General features: G+C 47.1%; 1 protein-coding gene across 2 annotated transcripts in view; it reads left to right on the forward strand.

Moving 5' to 3' along the window:
* The window catches only part of ACAD8 (acyl-CoA dehydrogenase family member 8), a 591,584-nt gene that overhangs the window by 527,500 nt on the left and 39,113 nt on the right, over positions 1-24,971 (forward strand). For both annotated transcript variants that reach the window (XM_061550860.1, XM_061550861.1), the window contains one exon: positions 615-767. In XM_061550860.1, the coding sequence (XP_061406844.1) occupies positions 615-767 (153 nt within the window). The remainder of the gene's footprint in view (positions 1-614; positions 768-24,971) is intronic.

Below are 24,971 nucleotides of genomic sequence, written 5' to 3' on the forward strand. Positions count from 1 at the left end.
AATACATAACTGTTCTTTAGTTTATACAAGGAAGGCCTCAAGATGTATTCAGTAGACTTCCGCAATGAGTTGTTTGGCTGTTATTTCTTTCCTGAGTATTTTGCATGTGGGTGGAAACTGGAGTCCCTGTCTGTCTTCCCCCCACCTCCTCCCTACTACCCTCTCCCCTTATATTTGAGATATATTCCTGTCTGTTGCATACTCGAGTAATAATAACGCTGAATATACTTTGATGTTTCTGTAGCTCGTATTTACTATGAATGTGTTTTTTTTTAAGTCATTTGTCCAAGTCAACTTTTGTTACTGGAAATGTATCACATTTCATATTGACTATATTTGCATGCTGTTTTCTTTTTTCTTTTGCAAATGTCGTTATTTTTGCTTGATTTCGATCTTTTTTGTTTCATTTATTTGTGGTTCTTTCTCTCATTTCTGTTTGCTTAATTGGTGTCCTCAGTTTTGATGTTACTGCTTTTGTCATTTGTGTGACCCAGATTGACCGACACTCGTCTCTCTGGGGGTTCTTGCCCGTTTAACGCCAACATAAGTGCGAGCTTGAAACTATTTTTTTTATCTGTAACCCCATGCACTCCTGCCACCCCGTCCCCACGCAGTACCTGCAGTTCCGGCTGGCTGAGATGGCCACGTCTCTGGTGGCATCAAGGCTCATGATCCGGAACGCGGCACGAGCGCTGGACGTGGGCGACCCGGCCGCTGTGCCGCTCTGCGCCATGGCCAAGCTCTTTGCCACCGACGAGTGCTTCAAGGTTTGTTCCTCGGTGCCACGCCAGAGCCTGCAATTGTGGTGCATGTGCCGCAGAGTGGCATAGAGCTTCATAGCTCATCAGAATTCTCCAAGATAAATAAAGATTCGGATTCTGACCTGCCTCACAATCATACAAACAAGGGGCTATGAGATCCAATGATGGGGGGGGAGATCACCACCCCCCCCCCCCACACTCCTTAATTTAGACCTCAAAGTTGAGGTGTTATTTAGGATTACCAGTGAACAAATTTGCAATTTCAGGACCATTCCCCACTAGGGAATCCTCAAGTTCTGCATCTGCTTGGCTCATCACATCACCGGGGTTAACAAAATGTTCAATGCTTTGCGGGTAGTCACCAGTCATTGTCCGATGGGTGAACTGGCCTCTGCCATGAGCTCAGGGCTGCTAAGGGATAGGAGTGCCAAGCAATGCTCATTGGAGAAGAGGTTTGCTTTTGATATGTTGACTTCAGTGAGCAGGTAGTGAAACCCAGCGATTGCTTGTTCACACCATACTTTGCAAGCTATTATAATCTATACTTTTTTTTTATGTACTGGGCCAATGGTGGAAATTCCATATGTATATGACAGGGACCAATAACTCAACAGTAAGACCACTATTGACCTTCTACAAATTGTAATAACCCTAGAGGGATGAAGGGCTGAGTTGATTTCTAACCAGGATTCCAAACTTCACAATATGAGTCGTGTACTCTGTGCCACCTGGCCTGTTATCATCATCATTCATGACTTCCAAGTTCTCAATCGACCAATGTGTCCAATTTATGAAGTATGTGGGCGTTATAAATTGAGGTTAATATTATCATCATCAACCCACTTCTGGCTGAAGGCCTTCCCAAGCTGCCAAAACCTCTCATGATACAGCTATGTGATAATGCACCCAGCACCTGCATATGAACTGACTTCATTGCTCCATTATACACGTGTATATGTAAGTTGTACTTGTTTCGCACCGTGCGTAGCCAACCGTGCTAATCGGAGGTGTGGGGTAAGGACAAACAAACTAAACACAAAAATCAGTTCTCAAACAAAGGAGTTTTCAATCGAGATTTCAAAGTGCATAGCGCCAGTGGCTTCTTAATATCAGAAGGAAGAGCATGCCAGATGGCCTCAGAAGTGCATCTGAAAGCACGCGATGCGATGACCGTCTTTGTTCGATGGCCAGCCAAGAGCCAGTGCGATGATGACCGGAGTTTGTGTGATCGTTTATGCTCCGTGATGAGATCAGCAAAGTATCGTGGTTCATTTGCGCAAACACTTTGTGTGTAATGCTCCATCTCCTTGGTGGATGTTCTCTGGAATGCATTCGCTTCCTTGGCTGCCACTCCGTTGTTATTCTTGACCACCGTCCATCATCCTTTCAGTTTATTTACAGCTAGTAATTACGTTAAAATATTATACGTGTGTTCTTTAATTCGTCTTGATTCCAGCGGACATATTCCATCATTTAAATGTGCTGAATCTGGTGCAGTCTTTGAAACTTAAAATTTACATTAAGTAGAGCGTAGCAATAGAGGCCTTCAGCATTAAAATGGAACTGCATTATGTCCCGTAGCCTTTGGCGAGAGAATATAAGTGGTGTATTTGATGGTACTTGCACAGGATGTTAATTTAAAACATTTGCAAATGCCCATTAGCTAGAACTGGCGGTGCTGCCACAGACATTCACATTAACATTTGTCTGTGCTCTGACTTTGAGGAGGTGAGATCTGTTTTGAAGTAATAACATACCGAGTGAGCAGAAACTTTCTTAAGCAAAATTATATTAATGCCGGGCAATAACTGCATAAAATATCGTTCCTTTTTTCTTACATTTTTTACAGGGCTTATTAATGAACGAGCTGGAACATTGGTTCCAGTGCTTGAGAAGGATTGGCTGATATAATGCGTGGCCATTAGCGGACCTCTAATGGAGGCAACACATTTATTAACACCAACACCCGGGGTAACGACTCCTTAACAGAATAACAACCGATGGTGGTGACCACCAGGCTAACTACACTAATCACACCGTAACTAGCTACAACGGACCAGACCCCAGCTTGGGTCCAGGTCCACGTGTTGGAGACTCTATAGGACGTAGAACGTAGATTTCTTCAGGGTGAACAACAGCGCCGGTCCCTCTGGGGGACCCGGCTTATATCCTCTGTGGGGTGGCTGGCCCCGCCCTTGGCCATGACCACCTTCCAGAATCCTCCAGCAGGATCTCGATCCTGACACGTGACCACCCCTAGCCCCCACCTGGGGCCCTTTGTACACGTAACCGGTCACGTATCCTCTCGGGTCAACCGGAGTGCCATGGCCTATAGTAACCCCATTCCTATGGCCGGCACTTCCACACCCTATCCTGTAGGGCTGGCACTGCACGCCAAGCGTGATGCCATCCAGCGCTGTCAATCAGCGCTCACCGAGCCCCTCTAGGGGCGGTACTGCCCCCACATCCTCGTGGTGTCCGCGATGTCAATACATCGCACGCTGTGCCTATCTAGGGCCGGCATTAAATAGTGACATCCCGCGATGTCACTACACATGGATTGCCATGATTTGCAGTGCGAATTGGTACTTTTTTGCCTCGCGTATCCTGTCTATCTGATTTGTACTTTTGGCACCATCTAAAATGTCTCATTTGCACTGTCATGTCGGAGCCATTTGTCTCGTTTGCACCATCTCGTACTGTCGATACAATGCCGTCTCGTTTGTCCTGTCCCTCTTTGTTTTTTCTGGCTCTCATGCGAGGTCTCATTCGTACCGTCGCATCTCTACGGTCTCATTTGTACTGCCTCGTTTGAGGCATCTGTCTTTCTCATTCTCATTCCTTGTAAAGCATTAACCTCAAGGAAACACGCAAACACGGTTGCGTGAATTCAAAAATAATCTCACGAAAAATGCAAGATATGTTGCATTTTCCACTTCATGAAAACGATTGCCCTTCCACTCGGCCTTTGGCAAAAATAGGGGGCCTTCTATTTTGTTTCCCGTTTAGCTTTGTTCATGAAGAAGTTGGTAGGATTTGTTGAATTTTGCCAGAAAGCCAGTTTTCACAGTCAACCCCTTAAAATCCCTATCTGCGACATTAATACATTTTTAGAGTGGTGGGTAGGCACGAATTGAAACCCAAGAACTGGTCTTAGAATCAAATTTATAGCCACACGTAATTAAACTGCATGCACAAGTGCAGTGATTGAATGTGCTCAGCTCGGTAACCAAAATACTGTGCAAAGAGTCATTATATCAAGTCTGGCATATTCCAGCTGTGAGAACTCAACATTTTACATTGGTTTCCATACGAAGAACACCCTTTGCAGTGCATATAAAGATACACTCCCAATTGTGGATTGGAAGCAAATTGAAAGTTAAGGTATTTGCTGAAACGAGTGTTGAATGATGGTCATTTTCATTTGTGGCTCTGGGCCTCGAATGTAAATTCCACATTTCTATGGTGAGAACAATCCATCTATTGAACAACTGCTATTGATTTCTCACAATGTTGTATTTGGTTTATATATTATTCTGGGCTGTTGAACCCCAATTGGAATTTAAATAGAAATGTTCTGATTGTCAATCATGACAACATTTTGGACAGTGCCATCTAACAGCTATGCAACTTATTGAGAGAGAATGTTTTGATTGGCATGTATGCGTAAATTGTTATGTTAATACACGCACTGGGCATGGCAGAAATGTGTCCCGTTAAATTTAGAGACAGTATCAATCGTTAATTATCCAAGTTGCTCGCCTGACTTTGATTGATGATGTTTTCATCAACAAATTTTATTTGTTATCACGACTCAGTAGTTTTTTTTTAAAGCAGCAGCCGCTGCATAAAATCCAAACATTGCCGAAATGGGGTTGTAAAGTAAGACTTTGACTGGTATTGTACACTCCGTGGCACAAAAAAATGGAAGATTAAATTAAATGTTTAACATGGGAGAGGTGGGAACAGGTTGCCCATATTATCATCTCTTGGCAGTTCACTTTCGCTGGTGTGGAATGTGCGTTCATAATTTATATATAATTTATATATAATTTATATACTGTACCTTTTTATTTTTTCCACCCAACTTCAGATAATTGACATGTCACATGGGGAAAGTGAATCGCAGCACCTTCTTTTTTGCTCAAGAAGAGTCGAAAGGTCTGCTAATAACACACGCCACTCTTTCTCTTTATCATATCACTTTTTACTTTCTGTAATAATATGAATAGAATGCTGAGCATTACTAAGCACATCGGCTATTCTAAAGTATTGCAAAGGAATATAAATAAATTTCAGCCGTGTCAATCCACTGCTGGATGAAGGACCCCCCCCCCCCCCCCATAGCATGTAGTGAGATGTTAACTACGGTGGCAAGATGTTAACTACCTCACCTCCTATACAGGGTTCGATCCCGACCCTGATGTCTGTATATTTGGAGTTTGCATGTTCTCCCCGTGGTCGTGTGGAATTTTCTCCGAGTCCTCCAGATTTTTTCCTCCCCATTCAGAAACATGCATTTTCTAGTAATTGGCTGCTATGAATGTCCACGTATTGAGCTATCATATGTGACTAGGTCACTTCTGAAAAAGAGCTACATCGCTCAGTGGGCCTTGGCAAAATAACATGAAAACCGATTTTATATTTTTTTAAAGTGTTGGTCGTGGAGATTTGTTTGACCAGATTGGTCAGTGTGAATCAGTGAAGAGAAGGGTGGCCATGTTCTTACGAATGGTTCAGATGTCACCCGCCACTGATGTGAGTCGTGTGTCCACTGCTCGTCTCTGTTGGTGTCACTCTGCTTGCGATGGAGATTCCACATTCACATCGCAGGAGCTATTCTCTTCACTGCTGAGTAGCCACAAAGAAGAACTCCTTGTATTGACCCCAGATGTATGAGATGCACTGTGTGCGAATGATGTGTATGAGGTTACTACACCACTATGATCGTGCACCTGTTTGATGTGGAATGCATTGTTCATGGCTGGAACCCCACAGTGAGTCTATAGTGTTTTGCTTTCTCAGTTTTAAATTGCTTCACGACCTTCTCATGGTGGGGGCTTATTCTATGAATAGCACAGCCAAAATGTGCAGTCAGATTTAATATCTATGTAAAGTTGAAAATGTATATACCTGCTTGTGAATTCAGAAACAGACTCGGAAATTAAACTCCTCCAACACCTAAAATCCTAACTTTTGCCTTAAAACTGAAACTTTTAACTCAGTTAATATTGCTTTGTTTACCTTGAAGTGAGAGCACATTTACATTCTATTATCTGTTTTCAGATGAGAGTTGAAAACTTCTACTTTGGAATGAGGCTTCATTGACCATTTGTGATTCAGCACACATTCAATATAATTACTTTTGAGAAAAACCATTCGCCTGACAGATGCCCACCTGCTATTGACAGCAGTGCAGGAAGTAGGTTACTGACATCTGTCCAATGTTTTTAGTGTTTTCATCTTACGTGTTGAGTTTTCTCCCAAAACTTTGGTTTCCTCTAACGTTCAGAACACACTCTTTTGGGAATTGGCGAAACATCTGGGAAGGAAAACAAAACTGTGAAACTACTTGGTAGGGATTATCTTGATAATTGCATTACTTTTTTGCATAGTCATGTGGAGCGGCAGTGTGTGAGAGAACTTGACTCACAATTGAAATGTGTGAATTTAAATTCTGGTTGGGAGTCAACCCAACCCCCCACCATTACTTGAGGGGGTACTTTGTTATTGGAAGTTAACATTGGAACTTCCACCGATTGCTCTGAGCTATCCGTGGAGATGAGTGTGGTCAAATGTGGAGTCACGAGCAAAGCAAAAAAAACCCAACTACATTCTTACCCTCGCAGTGGAGCAAAGACACACTTTAACAACGGGCCACAACAAACCCCAACTCAACTCTACCTATCAAAATCCACACGCGCACCAAGCTCGCGTTCTCACAACTTTCACCACTCACAATCACAAGCTCCTTCCGGTGTTCACCTTTTTTTGTTCGGCCATGGACGTAGCCCTTCACGTCCTCCGCTCGTTATGAGCAGCACCTTGCTACTCTCGGTGGGCAACGATGAGCCAGTAGACAGCGGAGAGAGTTTTTCAAGTTGGCAAGGGAACACACAGCCTTCAAGCATGTTGTTCAAGGACAGTGTTTTGCCGTTGCAAAATACAAAGGTTTAAAAAAAATACTTTACCGTGAAGCAAGGTGACCTTTTCACATTTTATGTTTTCTTGGAATTTTCATCGGACCATTATCTTTCAGAATAGTTTATTTATATATACACACACACACGCATACAATGTCTCGTATGTGTGTTTGTCTCAAAATGGTTGGGAGAAGTGGCGCAGTGGTTAGCGCGCTGTGCTTCAAATCCGGCGACCAAAGTTCGATTCCTGCTCATGGCCAACACCAGTGACAATTATCTGAACTGGTCCTGGGCCTCCCTTGGTGTGTAAACATCGCCACCCGGGCGACAAAGTTGGCCGTGCGTGGAAGCTGGCCACCCACCCCCTCGTGTGCCATGCCGGCCATAATAGGTGCTTGCGAACAGCACTTGCCCCAAGTCTGTTGAAGGTTATACAGGGGATCTTTGTTGTCTCAAAATGTGCTTCTCCACTCCAGCGAGCATCGTGTGACAATCATCTCCATGGCCGTCCCCCCACCCCGATCCAGTGCTAAGAATTCCACATTCGTATGGTGGGACCCCAGTATATTGTAATTACAACTACTGTTAATCGAGCGCTCCATGTGCAGCACTACCCAACGATGCATTCCGTAAAGAGATAGACGAATCCACGTAATAATTTGAATTGCGTGCACTGTCCCTTTGTAAATTGTGAGGCTACAATGTGAGCAAAGGGCTGTGCAGCAAAATGATGTTCCCCACCATCGGCCACCTGCACTGGCCAACCACGATGGCCACCGCGGTGAAGTACGGTGAAATAAAACCCGCTACCCGCGCAATGCGGGGAGGTGCTCGTCCAGGAGTGGCGTGACAAATGTACCGTACGTACGTGTGCGTCTCTTGTTTTATGAACGCTCAAAGAACTCGGGATAATCGTAGTTTTAATTCACGACCTTCACATCCCCCTCGCGACACAGACACACAGTACGGGCAGTATACAGATTCACACAGCAAGACAAAACAAGGTCATTATGAAACACCTGTGCTGTTTCTTACTCACCAGTGTATGTGGCAACTCCATCTTTTTAATTGATTAGCGAGGGGGTACGATGATTTGCAACATGTGGTGATTTTTTTTTACTTCAGGTGCATAAGCAGGACAGTTATGTCCAACATCAACTTTCCCATCATACTGAAATGTTTGTCCGTGCTGGACTTAGTTTACATCAATGGCTCTACATGTAAATATTGGCTGTGCAAGTCAATAATGCTTCAAAAGTAAATAGATTGGTCCCGGACAGTGTTTACTTCACTGTGTAGAAACATGAAACAATGCCTCCGTTTGTGCTTTGAGGAAACTGTGGAGAGAGGCAAGAAAGGAATATAAGCTTTAAAGGTCAAAAATGTCGACGTGATGTTGTACTCAAATGGATATAGAGATGGTGTTCACTTCCTTTTTGTGTGATTCAAGTGATTGGTCTCTCCACACCAGTCCTGAAGTATCATTAGACCTCCTTTGCCAGTACCAAAATATAATAATAGGGTTTTTACCCGTTTTTTCTGGCAACAAAACTGAAATCTTTTTTACAAGGAATCATGTGTGCATTAACCACAATACTTGTGGTCAAAATGCAAACAAAAAACGCACTCTGATAATATATGCATTGTCTTTGAAATTGATTGGTCCACACCAGAGACGGCTTTCTTTTGAGCTTCGTCTCAATTGGTGCTAGACCAGAGGACGCCAAAAGACGTACAGCTCAAAGACAATGCACTTTTTAAGTAATGAGGGCTCGGGGTAAGCATCTACATCATTAGACCTCCTTTGCCAGTTCCAAAATATAATAATAGTCCTGAAGCATTGATGTAAAATCCACGTTCAACTATCAGGAGCGACACCAACCATAGTCTAACCACCATCGACTTCCCCAGAAAGATGGTACTTTATCGACCACGGAGAGCTGATGAGCAACACCAAACCAGGATTTGAAATCACAACCTGCGTATTGTGGGCCGCTCGCTTGTCGCTTAGTCACCTGTCTCTCACCATGTCCGACCATGGCCCTTCAATGTCTTTCCTTTGCACTACAACCTTTGTGTCCTACTCCACTGGCTGTCTCAGTCGGCTGCCCTCCTCCATCTTGCAGATGTGCTCCACTCAAGGTGATCTCTATTTACTGGCCATGTCTAACGATGACTTTTCTGCCACATTTATTTTTTCTACTTCCATGCTACGTTTCCTCAAAAGGCATGATAATCTGTTTTTTTTTTTGGCATAAGCAACATGAGTGATTCGTGAGTAACGTGTTAATTTGCTTCAATGTGTCTGCCAGAACTCCACCAGACAAGTGAGGTGAGTGAACCTTTAAAAATGCATGCTGACAGCACAGTGGCATTTTGTTAATAATAAGGATGAGTGCAGATGACTGGTGTGGAGAGACCATCACTTGAATCACACTTGTAAAGTTTGGGCTGGGAATTAATCGTTGAGTGACACTAATTAGTCCGGGATTAATGTGAAAAGCTCTCATCTCTTTGTGGTCACAGCGAGAATGAAGATGACCTTTAAACTCCTGCTGATGTGCAAATTGTAGCCAGTGATGTTAATCACATGTTTGATTGAAGCACTAACACAGTTTGCTCAGTATTTGAAATATCAAAATGTAGCGTCACTGGGGAGATAATTGGTAAGCGTAGTTTAAGTTTGTGTTTTAAGTTTATTTGTTACACGGATGATCCCATACTCGTTCTCTGCAAAAGTTGTGGGGTTTTTTTTTGCCTTTGTTTTTGTTGCTGCTGTGTTCATGCACCACGGAACTCCCTTGAAAATAGCCTGGCTAACCGGCTAAACGGAATCATCCGTGTAACAAATAAAATAAACTTAAACTAACAAAAGGGGTATCTAACTGTTGTAAACAAAAGAACACACGCAAATCAAAAAAAGAAACAGTGCACATTTAATTATAGCAAGAGGTTCCAGAAAAAAATGAGGTACGTGTGCAAGTAAGCTCTATAAACACACGCACATCGAAAAATACACTTCTGAGTGGAGTTGTGCATTGGAACTGCACTTAAATTATAGTCAGCAGTGGGAAATATTGCAGAGAAGCACACACAACAAACATATTGGCTGGGTTAATCAACCGCCTGACATTGCAGAAAGCTTAAGAGCTGCAGGCAATGTTTGCATCAGATAACCACATTGGAATTCCTTCCCATCGTATATATTTTATGCTTCTTATACCCTTTTGCTCAATTCATGAAATGTATCGCCTCATATTTATTACAACTTTTTATGGTGCTTCTTGTCGTGGGCTGCTTGGCGTTTTGGGGCCTTTGAGCCTGTTCCCAGGAACAGTGATTAAACTAAAAAAGAAACATTCTGCGAGTAGAAGCACTGAAATGCTGAACATTTGGTCAAAAAACTGGGTGAGCACAGCATGGAGTATACCATCGTTAAGGAAGGAACTTTTGCACATGTGTAGTATCGTTCCAGGGAGACTTGACACGTAGTTGGAGGCACACGCTTATTTATTAACACCAGCACGTAACTCGGAAGCTTACAGTAACTGAAGGGGTATCGGCCCCTTCACCCGTCTAGCTACGGAACACAACAGCCTAGCTCACAGCTAGCTTACACCTAGGTTACGGCACCCCAAATACCCAGACCCCGCTCTTAGAAGAGCGTCGGTTCTGGGCTCTGGGGGCCACGCCGCTGGCTTGCCTGGTCAGTCCTTAAAAGGACAGCGATCCCAGGGAGTTCCAGGGCCGGTCTAGCTGGTCTTCTTTCTTCACTGGTTACAGCTTAACACTAGACCCAGAGCCCTTCGGCTCACCGCCTTAAATAGCCATCTCCCCCCTGAGGGGAGGGGCTGTGGGGGATCCCAGCGTACGGCGAGGACGTCGCTGCGAGCACCTGCCCCGCGTACCGACGTAGCCACGCCCATTGTGTTTGTTTGCCATCCGCGGCAAGTCTAAATCCGGCCGTCCACAACGGCTGTACATCACCCCCCCCCCCCCCCCCCCCCTGTACAGCTCGCAGCCGTCCCGGCTGCAACAAAACCGCAATAAAGATGCATCCCCCCCTTGAACCCGTGTGTGCCTCACAAATTTTTAACAACAACAACAGCAACAATAAGAAGAACAAACCAACACGACGCACCCCGACCGAATAAATACCCCATCCCGTAAAAACAACATATATACAAGAACCGAGGGCGGTCGCCCGCAAGAGTCGCGTTGGCGGCCGGCCTCACAAAAGTCTGCGCGTTCTGGCGCGTGTCCTTGCAGCGGGGCCGTCACAAGGGACCCCATTGGTTCGGCCAGTGGCGGTTGTTAACAGTCCGGGTGTGAGGGTGTCTGGCTCCGCTGCAGAGCGACCCCCGACCCCCCCGGGGGGGGTTGGCGGTCGTGATCGTGTCACTCCTGGTGCACCTGGAGGTGGAACAGACGGTGTTAAGTCAGGTGACAGCAGAGAAGTCGTACTCCGGGAGTCGGTGGACCCCCCACATGTTTGGCCACGCGTGTGTGAAGTAGGAACATGGGGCGCAACGAACGGTTTTAACCTGGAGGGGTGCACAAACCACCGACGTTTCCCCCATTGGATACGCACACATTGTGGCCGCAAAACCTGCACCACCTCCACGGGCCCCCGCCACGGCCGCACCAGTTTAGACGAGGTTGCTAGCGGGACTTGGGGACAGTGCAACCACGCCTGGTCACCCGGCTTCCACTGAAGCACGTGCACCCGACCCAGCCTGAGCCTCTCATTCGCCTTCTGGCGGAGTTCAGAGTTCTGCATGGCCGCCTCCCGTGCCTCTGTCAATTTAGCGACGTTGAATTTCACATGTTCGGCCAATTTGGATTTACTATGCAGCGTGGAGATCCCCAGTTGAGTCGGAACAGGTGGGTTAGGCTCGCGGCCATACATCAGGAAAAAGGGCGAAAACCCGGTCGCCGCATGGGGAGCCATCCTGTATGCTGCCAAAACCCCCGGGATATGAAGGTCCCAATCGTTCTGGGACTCAGACACCTGCTGGGACAGCATGGACGTGATGGTCCGATGCAGCCGCTCCACCATTCCGTCCGTTTGCGGATGATATGGGGAGGTACGAATCTCTTTCGTTCCCAGGAGCTCGCACACCTCATGGAGAAGTTTCCCCGAAAATGTTTTACCTTGATCGGTTAGCAGCCGCTCTGGAGCACCTTTGTCGAGGACATAGCCCTGGACAAAGGCCTCCACAATGGCTGCTGCCGACCGGTTGGCGAGGGGCCAGGCCATAGGCCATCTCGTAAAATATTCTACCCCGGTTAACAGGTATCTATTCCCCCTAGGCGTAAGCGTGGAATGGGCCCAAAATATCTAGTGCGACGAGCTCGTTAACTCGGGAAACTTTTACGGACTGTAAGGGTGGGTTAGACCCCTTTGCTGGTGGCTTCCTCTGCGCGCACTGGGTGCATGACCCCAACAGGTCCTCCACATCCCTTGCCATGCCCGGCCATGAAAAATCTAGTTGGAGCGTGGCAAGGGTTTTGTGGGTCCCTAGGTGGAGGAGTCGCTCGTGCGCAGCCCACACGACCCTACCCCGCAACGCAGAAGGCACCACCAGCCGGTGTCGATGGGATTTGCCATCCCAGTGCATGAGAAGGCCCTGGACCAACCCCCAGGAGTCGACATTTTCACCCCCCCCCCCGCACGATTCCCCCGATGCGACGGCGCAAAGCGAAGAGGGAGGTGTCCTCCATTTGGAGGCGCCCCCACCCCGCAACCGACAACCCCAGCAAGGAATCCCTTCCTTCTTGCTCGATAGGACCGACAACGGAAGGCGCATCGGCGGCGGCTGCTAAAACCGAATTAGAGCTGACATTCGGAGGTCTGCAACGCCCCGAACCCAGAAGGCAGGCGCACTCAGAGGTGGGTGGTAATCGTGACAGAGCGTCCGCGTTGGTGTGGCGAGTGCCCTTACGATAGGTAGTTGCAAAATCGAAATCCTGAAGGATTTCCAACCATCGAGACAATTGTCCCGATGGCTGTTGAACCCGCAAAGCATACTGCAGTGCCGCATGATCTGTGCGGACGGTGAAATGCCGACCGTACAGATATGGGTGGTATTGTTGAATGAAGTACACGATTGCCAATAGTTCTCTACGGGTAATGCAGTATCTTTGTTCCGCCGGAGACAACACCCGACTGCCGTACGCAACCACATATTCCACGCCCCCAATAACCTGGGAGAGAACGCTCCCCGATGCCCGTGTTGCTTGCGTCTGTATCGAGCAAGAAGGGTTTCGTAAAATCTGGGTAACTCAATGGCGGAGACCCGACTAGGGCGTCCCGGAGCGAGCGAAAAGCAGCATCTTCCTCCTTACCCCAATGAAATTTGACCCCCTTAGATGTCAAGGCATGTAAGGGTTTCGCAATGGTAGCGAAATCAGCGACAAACCGGCGGTAATACGATGCGAATCCGATGAAACTCCTGACCTCACCCACCGAGGTGGAGTCGGCCAGGAGCTGACACATTTCATTTTGGCGGGATCAGTGACAATACCTGAACGACCCACAATGTGACCCAAATAGCGCACCGATTCGCGGAGCAAGAAACACTTCTGGGGCTTGAACTTCAAATTAGCAGCCCGCATTTTGAGAAAAACGGCACGCAACCTCTGGAGGTGTTCATCGAATGTTCTACTAAAGACGATGACATCGTCTAGGTAAATCAGACACGAATCCCACTGCAAGCCAGCCAGAACCAATTCCATGAATCGCTGAAAAGTTGCCGGCGCGGAATGTAATCCCATCGGCAAGCGATTAAATTGGAAAAGGCCCTGCGGCGTACGGAAAGCAGTTTTCGGTTTGGACTCCTCATCCAGAGGGAGCTGCCAGAACCCAGACAGTAAATCCAATGTGGAGAAGAACCGCGCCCCTGCCAGGGCATCAAGCGATTCATCCATCCGGGGAAGCGGGTATGCGTCGGCTACAGAAATTTTGTTAAGCCGACGGAAATCCACACAAAAACGCAATGATCCGTCGTGTTTTTTAACCAGAATGATCGGCGCGCCCCAAGGGCTGGTGGAAGGGGATATGATATCCGCAGCTAGCATGTCGTCTACAGCCAATTTAACATGCTCCTTTTCGGCGGGACTTAACTGAAAGGGATTTTGGCGGATTGGCGCGCTGTCACCCGTGTCAATATGGTGTTTCAGCAATTTAGTACAGCCAATATCGTATTTATTTAGACTAAAAACGTCTGAAAATTCGCGAAGGAGGACTCGAAGCCTCTCACGTTGTGGATCGGACAGGTCCACCGATCCCGCGCAAAGCACATCGAGCCACCCCTCATCACGATCCGAAGTTGGTAGCGAGGGCGAACCGGCGCTCACCTGAGCAACAACCGGTTCCTCATGAGGCACCGGCGTCGCGTGCGCGAGCACGGTCCCCTGAGGAACCACGGCCGTTCGCGACCCCACATTGAGGACCGCGATGAAGGGGTCCCCGTCTCCTTTGACCATGGTCTGGGCCGCTGCCAAGTCGGGTCCATTGACCCCGGCCCTCGATGGTCCCAACAGAACCCCCCGATCCCCGACGCCCTCCGCAAATAGTCGCCGCAGCCTAAGAGGTACGAGCATTTGAGCTCCCGGTGGTACGCGTACCGTCCTCGCGACCAGCGCCGGTACCGTCGCAAACGCCGTACGGACAGTGGTAGCGGGGGGTGACAAAAAGGTTATACGTCGGCCCGACGGGAGCTCAATGCATCCTTGGTCGATCAGTATACGAATGGGCATTTTGGCCAAGAAATCCGTCCCCAACAGGCACGGAACCGCCAGCGAGGAGGATACCAATATCGGGCCGGATAATTTAATGTCCCCAATACAAATTTGCGCGCGGATCTGTCCGATAATGCCCAACGAACCCCCGTTAGCAGCATAACGAACATCAACAGGGAGCAAGGGACGACTTTGAATGGGGAGAATGTTGTAAATCAAATCGGACACAATAGTCGCCGATGCTCCCGTATCAATCAAGACCCGTACCTCGACCCCATGAATATGTCCCACAACAACCGACGACCCCGACGACGCGGCAACAACACGATGAGCCAACTCGGACCACTGGGTCGGTTGGACCGCACACCCCACGGAGGTACGTTTTGGCGTGACAATGGATCATTTCTGACCCCCGTTCGTTGCGGTGTGTGAGTGAGTGGCAGGTGTGTGTGTAGGCCAAACATGTGGGGTGCCACGACTCGCCGGAGTTTGCTGGGGAGACTTGGGTCGAGGCGCGACGTCCTGAGGCGTCGCACCACGCTGTCGAGGAGCCCGGTATCCCGAAGCCACATGGCCCCGGAGGCCACAGTTGTAGCATCGCGTGAGTGCTGCTGATGACTTGGGCTGATCCCGGCGGCTCGGTCCGTCCCGAGCTGGCCGTATTCCGAACCTCCACTCCGTCGGGCGATCCACAGCACAGATGTCTTCCGCTGGGAGGGCGGATGCAGCCACGGTATGGCTGGCCGTCGCTTTGCTGGCCTTCCGACGTTGGGCCAGCAGGTTAGCATGGATATGCCGGGCGGCCCTCAACGAACATATTTCCGCGTCGTCTTCAGCCAAGACTACGATGTCCAAATCATCGGCCAGCAGCAGCAGCTTCCCCGTTACCATGGCGTCCACCCCATCCTCGTCCATCCGTGGAAAAGCCGTTTTTGCCAGGGACAGGAGAGCCGTGCAGTACGCCAGGGGCGACTCCTTGGCGCCCCGCTGGCAATCGTAAAACAGCTGACGACAGTCCGAGGGTGGTCCATAGACCGCGGCGAGGAGTTGCAGCGCCATTTGCAGCGTGGCGCGCTTCGCCCTTGGTGCCGAGGTGAGAGTGGCGAGGGCATCGTTGTCAAGCATCGCCGGCAGCGCACGCAACGCCTCGTCGTCGGTCCATTTCGCCATCTCTTGATGGGCGAGGAAGCGCCTCTGGAAGCCACCCCAGTCGCCTTCTCCTCCCACGAATTCCTTGAGAGGTGGCAGTCGCTGTTGCAGCGCAGCGTCCGTAGGCGAAAAACGCTCTCCGTCACTCCGTGCAGCTTTGGCGGGCTGGTCGCGTGGCAACGGCGGTTGCTGTGGTGACGTTTCGCTGTCTGCCGCTGCCGACGTGGCTTGTGGTTGGTGAGTATCGGCCACGTGATGTAGCCCCGCCTCACCGTCAGCCTGCACTGTACTTATGGTGGGAACTTCAAACTCAGCGTCCTTGGAAATGGCGGGAAGCGGCATCTTATGCCGGCCGCCATCGGCCCGCGCAGCTCCACCCGCACCCAGCCGGGTAATTTCTTCCAGCGTCGCGGCTGCAGCATACAGCAATTCGACCAGTCGAGAGTGTGCCAGCCGCAGTCCTTCAGGCGACGGTCCCCACTCGTCCTGATGCTGCGGTGTAGGTGGACTTGGCTCCTGCTGCTCGAGTCCGCCCGCAGCCATCTCTGGCTCGAAGTCGGCCGTGGTTTCCTCCGCCTCCGTCTCTCTGGTACGAGCTGTGCGTCGCGTCTCCATCCTTGTAGAACCACTTCTGACACCAGATGTAGTATGGTTCCAGGGAGACTTGACATGTAGTTGGAGGCACACGCTTATTTATTAACACCAGCACGTAACTCGGAAGCTTACAGTAACTGAAGGGGTATCGGCCCCTTCACCCGTCTAGCTACGGAACACAACAGCCTAGCTCACAGCTAGCTTACACCTAGGTTACGGCACCCCGAATACCCAGACCCCGCTCTTAGAAGAGCGTCGGTTCTGGGCTCTGGGGGCCACGCCGCTGGCTTGCCTGGTCGGTCCTTAAAAGGACAGCGATCCCAGGGAGTTCCAGGGCCGGTCTAGCTGGTCTTCTTTCTTCACTGGTTACAGCTTAACACTAGACCCAGAGCCCTTCGGCTCACCACCTTAAATAGCCATCTCCCCCCTGAGGGGAGGGGCTGTGGGGGATCCCAGCGTACTGGCGAGGACGTCGCTGCGAGCACCTGCCCCGCGTACCGACGTAGCCACGTCCATTGTGTTTGTTTGCCATCCGCGGCAAGTCTAAATCCGGCCGTCCACAACGGCTCTACACATGCAATCAATGGGCATGAAGCTGGCTGTTAAGGGAAGGCTTTGATTACATGACTATCATAGGCAGTCAATCATGCCGTGAGTAGATGGCTGTATATAAAGTGAAGATTCACAATTTTAATTCATTAAAATACACACCGTTCAGCATGCAAAGTATGTACAATTTGGAAGCAGATCTTCTTTGCAAATACTATTTGAAACATCGTGTACAATGATCCACAAGTTTAACACCTTACATATTACAAGCACAGCTTCTGAGTACAGATCCAAAGGCTCAAAATGCTAAGCAGCAAACAACGAACAGGATCATTTAACCTGTAATATGCAAGAGTTCATGCATTTGTTGAAGATCTGACCAGTTAATCATAACCTGGGGCATAGACATGGGCAGGGATTTAAGTAGGGAACTCAAATAGCCTTGGCCAGTTAATCATAATCTGAGACCCAGTCCTGGACAATGAGTGATCGGCAAGGAATTTGGCACAGGGGTATAACAGAGGAGGGCAAGAGAGAGGGGAGTTGTGGATGTGGAGTGCTCAAGGGTGGTGCGTCACCTATAGGTCATCTAATAAAGGAACCTTTGCTGAACACGCCGTTAGCTGAGTCCATTCACATTAATTACATTCATGAACGTTATAAGAACGTGGGGAAATGTATGATGGGAGGGGATGGTAAAGAATAACATTGCAAGGAAAGATCTGTGTTAGCAAGCGAAATTTAAAAAGACGAATATTAATCCTGACCAATAACTGACACATTTTCAAGCTACCTCCGACTAGCTATCTTTAAATCCTGGTCAAGGATAGATTCAGCCCATCATCCAGCTGGAAGCAATAAAGCAAGTACTAATTTGTAGAATACCAACAGTGGTGGCCTTGTAGACTTGGTCTTGCGAAAGGAAATTGGAATGTTCGCCATTAGCTTGGGACCACTGCTAGAGCAGAGAACTACAGTCATTGTAGTTTTATCATAGATGTCATGTTGACATGACATCACTATACAACTCACATTGTGTCATTTCTTTTTGGTTCTTTCGGTAAAATCAAATAATAATAGAATCCGAAGTTTCGGTTGCAACACAAGCAACCATCAGGTAAGAATGAATGATAAAACACAGACACGATAACAGCATAGGCAGACACGCATGCAGAGAGAGACACATACAAAGACAACAACAACCGCCATTCGCCACTAAGTGGCGGTGACGTCAGATGATTGTGCCAGGCTATGTTCACCTTGAGGCCACGTGAAGTGTCGAACGCCCGCTGGCAGGAGGTCACGAGGCAGACCCAGATGCCACAGATCGACTGGCTGATGCACCACCTGTGCCCCCTACTGTGCCAACTTGTTGTGCTTTAGCCACCCGGCGCTCTGCTCGTTGTTGTGAGCGTCGCTCCTCCACCCTCCGTTGTTGTTGGAGGGCGACTGTCTCCAACTGCCCAGTAGCGGCCTTCACAAGCCTCCTCCACAGAGGCGGATCTTGACACCGCTGGTACCAGTTATCGGCAAGTTCAATCAGCTCCACGTCCTCCTGTACCACATCACTCCATCTCTTCTCTAGCCCATGCCGCGTCCATTTAGCCCCCTCGATCCAGCCGAACAAAAGTTGTTTAGGCATGCGGTGGCTGGGCTTGCGGGCTACATGACCCAGCCAACGCAGTCTTGCCTGCCTGAGGAGCTCACCGATGGGACTTTGTCCACATCTTTCAAGGATTTGTGAGCTCCTCACACAATCCAGCCTGGTTAAACCCAGGATGGATCGTAGGCAGACCAGCCTAAATATTTCTAACCGGTGAAGATGTTCCATTAGGGGTGTCCACGTTTCGCAAGTGTAGAGAAGGGAGGGAATGACCATGGCCGAGAAGACCTGAAGCTTCGTGCGGAGTGATAGACCAGGTAGCTTCCACAAAGCGTTACGCAACCGATGAAAAGATAATGCCGCTCGACTGGTTCAGAGTGAGACCCCTGCTGTTAAACCGGAGCCAGTCATGAGCACACTGCCCAGGTATGGGAAACTCTCCACTCTTTCCACAACTGCCCATCACCGATTGGGAGTTGTGGGGGTGGAGTGCTTCGTTTTGGTGGGGCTGATGGTAAGGCCCTACCTCTTAGTGGCACACCAGTTTCAGCAGCAGCGCCTCCAACTTCTCCTCTGAGTGAGCCGCAATTACCAGGTCATCGGCATACATAACGTGGTTGACCAATAGGGAGCCATCCCTTGACCGCACCCGGGCATTGATCAGCCTCCCATTGTATCTGTACCAGATGGCAATTTCTCCGGTACAGCTACTGAAGGATTCACGAACTACGTGGTCGAAATAGATGTTAAATAATGTTGGAGCCAGAGGACAACCCTGTTGCACCCCAAGTTGAACAGGGAATGGCTCCGACTCCCTGGCCATGTAGTTTTAACCTGGCCCGCTCACCATCATGAAGGTCCTTAATGATCATGAGCAGTGGGTCAGGGACTCCGAAAGCACGAAGAACAACCCAGAGCCCTGGTCTACTGATGGTATCATATGCCTTGACCAGGTCAATAAAGCAGAGATGTATGTCTTGGTGGGATTCCCTACACCTCTGCTGTAGCAGACGGACAGAAAATATGGCATCTGTACAGGATCGCCCTTTCCTGAAACCACATTGGGGCTCCGCAAGCCTCTCCTCAGCGTGCCTAGCAAGGCGATGTTGAATAACACTGGTCAACACACTTTTTCTAACATAAGGTATTCTAACGGTATTAAGGTAAATTGGGGTGCTGATTACAAATCTGGCATCAGTTTTTGTCTATCACATCAGGTTTTTGAGATATCAAATATTGCATTTTCAATAAAAACTGCAGAATAAAAATATTACATAAATGTGGATATCTACATAAAATGATATTATAAACACACTATCCTAAAAATACAGCACCATATTTTAACACTAAAGCAGTCACTGACTCGCAACAACTTGCAATCATAAGTGACAGAGTTAATTTAGGGTAAAATCAATGAAAATGGGGTATGCCGATAGCATAAAATGAGATGTGATAGAGCAAATCTGAGATCAGATTTGGAATCGGCACCCTGAAATTAGTCTTAAACAGCTGCAAAAGTCCAGGCCAGAAAAAAAAAATTTTGTTGACCAGTGTAATCATTGCCAGAACCTTTCCCGGCACACTGAGGAGTGAGATGCCCCTGTAGTTGTTACAGTCTGTGCGGTCCCCCTTCTTAAAGAGGGGGACCACCACACAGAGCGAGACACACACCAAGACAAACAGGACAACGAATCTGTGGCGAGGCCTTAAATAGAGAGAGGGGGGAGGGGCCGGGGCAGAGAGAGGACTGGGGAGGCGGGACCAGCGGACAAACGAGGGGACAAGGAGGGAGCAGTGTGGAATTCCGGACCACAGTGGCCAGAGGAGAGACAATGGTTTAGAGCAAAAAAATCGAAAGTTTGAGAAAGCAAATTTAGTAAAATTAAGAAGTGTAATGCAATGCTGGTTCCGGCTCCCCAGTCCTCTCTGCCCCGGCCCCTCCCCCATCTCTCTATTTAAGGTATCGGCGCAAAGTCGTTGTCCTTCTGTTTGTCTTGGTGTGTGTCTCGCTCTGTGTGTTTTTGTGTGTGTCTCTCTCTGCATGTGTGTCTGTCTATGCTGTTCCTGTATCTGTGTTTTATCAATCATTCTTACCGGATGATTGTTGCTTGTGTTGCAACCGAAACGTCGTATTCTATTATTTTATTTTCTACGTGACTTTACCGAAAGAACTAAAGAGTAATTCCTGCAGTCACGAAACCTTCGAATCTATTGTGTCATTTGGTTAGATCCCAATTTATACTAGAAACATTGGCCTATTTCTATATTCCTCTTCATAGTCATGGAGGTAGTGAGGATTTTCTGGGTTGAGCGACAGGAGGTTTTCTGCAGCCACCATCAACTGCATGATACAAACTTGCTTCATCTGGAATATTGTATATATATAAATATGTGGAAGAATATTCGCATAAGTTAAAACTCATGACATTAATGCATTTTGACAAAATGCACAGAGAGTTGGGAAGCTTGATAGTTTTGACTGTGGTCCTACTGTCTTGGAAACTACACTATTCCAAGCCCTAACCAATTGTAATACGATTTATCAGAAGCTGACAGGTGGAATTATTTACACATACTTTGAAACACAATCCAGTGTCTGAAAATACGTTTTTTTCACTCTCTGCTCTAAGTGAGTCTGGCACCTTATATGCACACCACCATTGGTTTTTGGTGGCTTGTTTTTTGTACAAGCAGAATTGTTGAAATTAAATGTCCGCCAAGTTTTTTTTCCACCAATTATATCCAAATTGTTGCTTGCAGAATATATGTCCAAACCAAAGCACGTTCCATTTTGAATCCGCCGCTGCAATGAAGGCATAATTTACACGTTGGTAAGTGGCCTAGAAGAGAGATCAAATATATTTTTATTTAAATTCCCTGCGAAAGCACAACACTCTTGGCTGTGCAATAATATCAGGCTGCGTGCTCTACATCTGAAACAAAGTAATGCCCAGTTGGGTGTCACTACGGCATATCATTTGACTCACAGATTGGAAAGTTGTGAGATGAAAAGTGGGGGTCACCGCTGTAAAATGAATAAAACTTCATGGAAAGTCAATTGGCAGCTAGAATATGAGAAAAAAAACTGGCCCCCTCCATTGGATTGTGAAAATGTAACCACCATCAACACTGCATGCTTTTTAACTCTGCAGGACTCACGCGCACAGGACAACGTCTGCCATTGACATACCTTACTGACTCTTTGAAGATGGTTTGTTTAATCCTCTTTTTTAAAAGTCTAAGTGAATCCCTGCTTGAGTGAACATTGAGGCAGCGATCATCTTTTACAACCCTGAACTAGTGGTGGAAATTCCACATTCACATGGCAGGGGCGAGTTTTTCCATAGAACCACTGTTGGATTCCTTACAAAGTGGTGCTCATCGACCCAGAGGGACGATGTTCTGAGTCAACTCTCAACGCGACTGTGAACTCGGAACCTTCTGATTGCGAGCTACTCGTCCTACTGCAGAGCTCGACTAAATACGGTGAAGAAGATAGACATATGTATAGTTAGGATTGGAATACGAAGCATTGCAGCTTTGTGCCTTATTCATGACGTTGCCAGTAATCATTATTTGCACGATACAACGTCGGCTGAAATGCAAAGTGCACATGCTGTCAACACGACAGCTGGTAATATGGCTTTTGAAAGTATGTGTTGTTCAAACCAGCAATTTAATTGGGCTGCTTTATAAAAAAAAAAATTTGAGTATTATTATTTTATTTTGGGTTTTACCATTTGAGTTCTGTCTGAAGGAAAGTTTGTTACCGTAATTAATTTACAATTCATTGTTATCATTATCACGGTATCTTTGCAATATACACTGTCGCCAATAAAATATAATTGCATCATAACACCGTAACACGCATTCATAGTGAAGTCTTACTCGTCATGTGCCGTCTAGAATACATTCTCACTGAATTTTTTTTCCAATATTAGCGACCAGATTGCCATTCTCTCCAACGACTTCAAGGTTAGGCAGATGTCCCGTTAATGACGGGCGTGCATTTACAAATGTGCCCACCTCGCAAACGGCATTAACGAACGGTGCTAATATTTACCTGTCAAGATTTTAGCGAAGGTAAGGCAGCAGCGTATCTTTGGTCCTGCTCATTTGGTTTTCAAATTTCGCTAACGGAGAGTCTCTGATAAGGATCCGACAGGCGCGAGTTTTCAAGGACATCGCTGCTCATTTCCCACGCGCGCTATTAAAATGTGCGAGATGTACAACGGAAGGCAGCCATTCTGAAGGATCATGAGAGAGGGAACTCGTCATGCGAAAAGTGCAGTCCAAATTTGTGACTGCGCTACGATGAGATAAAAGTGTGTTTGACATAAAAAAATCACCAGAAAATAGATCATTAGATTTAGTTTTTTACACTTTGGTATAAATTAATGAGAGAAAGGACATTTATATGGAAAATATTCTTTAAGAGTGATCTTTTACCATCCCTCGTTTGATTGAATACTCGTATAAAACCCATTATTATTTGCACAATTAATATCCCACTACATTACCAGACATAAAGCTTTGAAACAACTGCAACATCTATATGCCATAGATTTTGCTTGAACGATTCGGTAGAGAGAAAAAGATATGTTATGTTAATCACCAGGAGCGTTTTACTCCAGTGATCTTTTAGGGATAATATGTGGTTGTGAGCAATTCTATGAAAGCCGGTTCGACTGCTTTTATGACATTTTATTCGATAATGAAACGCAACAAACCTATATGCCTGAAGAGAAAGTGTTTAATCAGTGCATATTACCCATGCAGATAGATGGATCAGAAACATGGACACTGACGAGGAAAATGTAACAAAATCTCATCAGTATACAAAGAAGCATGGAGAGCTGCATGCTGGGAATGCCATTGAAAGACATAAATATGAACACATGGTTTAGACAAGAGATCCAAATCAGAGACAACACAATGACTCAAGAAAGGATATTGGGTTTTGCAGGTACACATCACTAAAAATGTTGATGGCCAATGGACAAGACTGGTAACAGAATGGCAGCTAAGGATGGGATCGTACCCAAGAGAATGGCCACCGCAGACATGAAGCAATGCCATTAATGCAGAAGTTGAAATGGATTGGGGAATCACATAATCATATGGGGTAGCTTCATTCGGCAGTGGATATCACACATTTATGACCACGTGCTACTTCATAGTTAATAATGGCCCTCACATTGATTTATGGCTGATGGAAATCAGCACCATCAGCCACACATTGTTACGCCAGCTTGTCTTACTACAACTACAGAAAGCAGATTGCTGGGCCATAAAAGCTTTGGCGAGCGCCCATCACACACGAGCACAAGTCTTAAGTAGATTACAATGCCAAGGATTGCCTCCTGTGCGCTTCATGCTGGTCCAACCCCACCACACGTGACTGTCCAGCGCACACGGATTTGACGGCAATAAGGATGTTTGCGAGTGGGCACCACGGCATAAAGACGCATCGTGTCGTCTGGGAAATTGCACGTGCCAGCGCTGTTTGAATGTCTTCAGTTCGCGTTAATGCCACGGTGGTGTGATGTGATCTTCCTCGCTTGGTTTGCATGTCTGTCTCCCTGTGGTCGCGTGGATTTTTTTCCAGGTCCTCTGGGGTTTTCCTTCCACATTTAGAAACATGCATTGAGATGATTTAGATTATTTTGGTACTATAAATGTCCAAATGATGGTGCCAATTTGTTGAGCTTTCATTTGTGGCCAGGTCGCTTCTGAAAAATAATTTGATACCTCAGTGGGCTTTGCCTGGTAGGATTGGGATGAATTTCGATTTAAAGCTTTCGTGACTGCAGGGATTCATCTTATTGTTTCTTTCGGTAAAGTCACGTAGAAGGGAAGTAATAAAATAATAAAAATAAAACATAATAAAACAATTCTCACGACGTTTCGGCTACAACGCAAGCAGCCGTCTTCTTCACCTGAAGACGGCTGCTTGCGTTGTAGCCGAAACGTCGTGAGAATTGTTTTATTATGTTTTATTTTATTTTTATTATTTTATTACTTCCCTTCTACGTGACTTTACCGAAAGAAACAATAAGAGGATTGGGATGGTTTAGTGTTGAATTTGTGTTTGGGTGATTTGTTTACCTTTCTTGTACTTGGAACTGCTATCATGTTTTTGTACTGTTTGTTGTAACGTTCTTACCCTCCACTGGTATTCTGTGAAAAAGAGCTTTATAGCTCATCGGATTTCTCCAGTATAAATAAAAATTCAGATTATGAACCTTGTTTTGCACACATTACTGTGGTTTTCTGCTGCTTATCCCGAGCCCTATTATGACTCAGGCAAGTTGTGAGTCCTTCACCATTCTCCCGTGTGAATGGCTCTTCATAGCAGAGTTCACTCACTTCTTTATTAGAACATTTCTGTGGGCTGTGAGTCAGCTCAGAATAACACAAAAACGTACG

This window comes from Lethenteron reissneri, chromosome 13, assembly GCF_015708825.2.
Source record: "Lethenteron reissneri isolate LAM-NWPU_2019-01 chromosome 13, ASM1570882v1, whole genome shotgun sequence".
Classification (NCBI taxonomy): domain Eukaryota; kingdom Metazoa; phylum Chordata; class Hyperoartia; order Petromyzontiformes; family Petromyzontidae; genus Lethenteron; species Lethenteron reissneri.